This window comes from Rhincodon typus, chromosome 17, assembly GCF_021869965.1.
Source record: "Rhincodon typus isolate 14 chromosome 17, sRhiTyp1.1, whole genome shotgun sequence".
In the NCBI taxonomy this organism is placed as follows: Eukaryota; Metazoa; Chordata; class Chondrichthyes; order Orectolobiformes; family Rhincodontidae; genus Rhincodon; species Rhincodon typus.
Genome location: NC_063348.1, coordinates 33192678 through 33195411, shown reverse-complemented (window position 1 = coordinate 33195411; position 2734 = coordinate 33192678). Strand labels below are relative to the sequence as shown.

General features: G+C 46.4%; 1 protein-coding gene across 1 annotated transcript; it reads right to left on the bottom strand.

Annotated features, from left to right (window-relative positions):
• Window positions 1-808: 808 nt before the first annotated feature.
• LOC109934971 (dispanin subfamily A member 2b-like) lies at window positions 809-2485 on the bottom strand. Its single transcript, XM_020533655.2, has 2 exons — window positions 2179-2485; window positions 809-1286 (listed from the first exon to the last, which is right to left on the bottom strand). Exons 1-2 carry the CDS (start codon window positions 2317-2319, stop codon window positions 1137-1139), a joined length of 291 nt encoding a protein of 96 aa, XP_020389244.1. The 5' UTR covers window positions 2320-2485; the 3' UTR covers window positions 809-1136.
• Window positions 2486-2734: the final 249 nt, after the last annotated feature.

Genomic DNA, 2734 nt, shown 5'->3' with positions numbered 1-2734 from the left:
AGTGATCTTATTGTTTAGATCAACAGATCCCTGAAGGTAGCAGAGTTGGCAGATAAGGTTGTTAAGAAGGCATATGGGATGCTTACCTTTATTAGCAGAGGCATAGGATGCAAGAGCAAGGAGGTTATGCTGGAATTGTATAAAACACTGTTTAAGCCATTACTGTATGCTGTTCTGGTTACACTATAGGAAGTGGTTTCACTAGGGAGGGTACAGTGAAGCTTTACAAGGATGTTGCATGAAATGGAAAGAGCTATGAGGAAAGATTGGATAGGCTGGGGTTTTGGAGCAGCAAGGTTGACAGGGGACCTAATAGAGGTGTATCAGGTTATTAAGTGCATATATGGTGTGAATAGGAAGGCACTTTTCCCATTAGTAGAGGGGACCAATAACAGGGGAGGGGGCGGGGCATAAATTTAAAATAAGACATAGAAGCCCAAGAGGTGAGTTGAGAGTGTAGAACTCATTGCCTGAAGGGCTGGCTCAGTCAGAAATTCCTGAAAGATTTAAACAGTATTTAGATATTCACTTGTTTTGCGGGGCTATGGGCCAAGAGCAAGAAATTGAGATTAGAGCAGTCAGATGTTTATTAGCCAGGCGGGACTCAATGAGCCGAATGGTTTCTGTTCTGTGAACGACTATGAGACACTGTTCTTTGAGATGACCGAGCAGCAGTCGGATAACCTAGAAAGACTCTGTTTATCCCAATCTCTGATTTTTGTACATTGTGCAATCTATGCCTACATATTACACTGAAATTCACGGCTCTTCTCTCGTGTAACAACCTTTAATAAGAAATTCCCTTCGAAAAACCTGTTGTACCACATTCATTTGTTCCTATCATCTACCTTGATGGTTGGACCCAGAAACAACTCAAATTGTTGGGAAAATACAACTTTCACAACTGTTTTATTACTACAACCAAAGTCACACCTTGGTCAAGCTTGAAAGAAACTAAATCCTTATAGCTGCAAGCCGATCACTTTAAACATGCCAGATATGATACATATTAGGGAGGAGCAATATAAGGGCTTTATGTTGTTGCTGAGAAGGGTTCAGTCACCAACTATTCGCGCCGTGAACAGAGAGGCTACGCTTCAGTTGCTGCCTGGTTGGAAATTACTCTCATCTGCACATTAGGCCCGAAACGCGCCAGCGCCTGCCAGAGCAATGAAGACGATGAAGACCAGGATGCTCAGTACAGAGGCAGCGATGTTGAGTGCTTGGGCTTTGCGGGCATAGCGCTGAGCTCCTTCTAAATCCCCTTGCATTTTCCGATCTCTGCACTAAAAAGAAAACGAGTGCAAATTATCAACAGCATGTGCAGCTCTCCCTCACATTACTGCAGGTGCCTTGTATCAAATGGCCGAGAATTTGTTACACTAGGCACACACCGAGCCCGCGAAATGTTACAGTCTCCAAGTCAACCCAACAGTTCCAAGCCACTGGCAGCCTCCTATGCTTTTTTTCCTTCGATTTAGATGCTGTCGTCTAGGTTCCTCATTGTAGCCGCCTCCACTAATCACCCACCACCTTCTCAAAGCCACAAGCACCTCCAAATACCTTCAACGAATGTAAACGTGAAAGAGAAGGAAATGCAAACAATTACACACCACACACACACACATTCACACACAGAGGAATGGAAGGAGAGACAGATAGTGAGGGGAAAATGCACATAAATTGCAAAGTTTACATCCCACTTTAACCTTTGAGCTGGGAAAGGATTCAGGGACTGGATCATTGACGGAAAGACAGGGAGACAGGTCCATCTCTCCACCCTGTTAAAATTGGCCTATTTCTGAAATTTTATGCTGTACAATGACAGGTCAATTCTGAGGATCTCCCACTTTATTAATGAAGATATATTGAGCCACTGTCGAAGTTGACGCAGATTTTCCCTCTTATTGCCTGGGATCAGTGGGGTCTACAGCCTGGACCAGCCTATCGAGTGCTCGGGATTAGTGGGAGACTGCAGCACAAATGGACACCCCACTCCCCCGAAGCCCCCGCCCGGTGCTCCTCATCCTCCCCATAGCACCCCCCCCCAAAAAAAAATCTGACGCTCTCAAGTCAAATGCCCAGGATCCCTGTCTCCTTCCTGGGGGCCACTGCTCGGGATCATAGTCCCCCACCATCTCCCCTCCCGATGTCTTTGCCTGCGGTTCCCGCACTCACTTTGACCGAGAAGAGCAGCGCCGCTAGGCCGAAGCAGAAGAAATTCATGTAGGAGAGGTTAAAGATGGACCAGATTACGTAGTCCCGGACCGACCCAATTTCATAGGAACTCGTGTTACCGTTGTTCGAATCTTTCGCCATCAGTTTGGCAATGTAACTTCAGCTGGGGCAGCAAGAAGTGACACACCAGTGATCCGGGCTCGGCTATTTATAGGCAGAGGGGGAGATTCCAGCACAAATTAACTGTTCCCAGTATTGTAGAGGTGTGCAAAACCCTCTGGGATATATTTAAGGCTATCCTCAGCGTGTGTCACTGGGATGTGCAACACTGTTCTCAGCGAGTGTCACTGGGATGTACAACACTGTTCTCAGCGAGTGTCACTGGGATGTACAACACTGTTCTCAGCGAGTGTCAGTGGGATGTACAATACTGTTCTCAGTGTGTGTCACTGGGATGTATAATACTGTTCTCAGCGAGTGTCACTGGGGTGTACAATACTGTTCTCAGCGAGTGTCACTGGGGTGTATAATACTGTTCTCAGCGAGTGTCACTGGG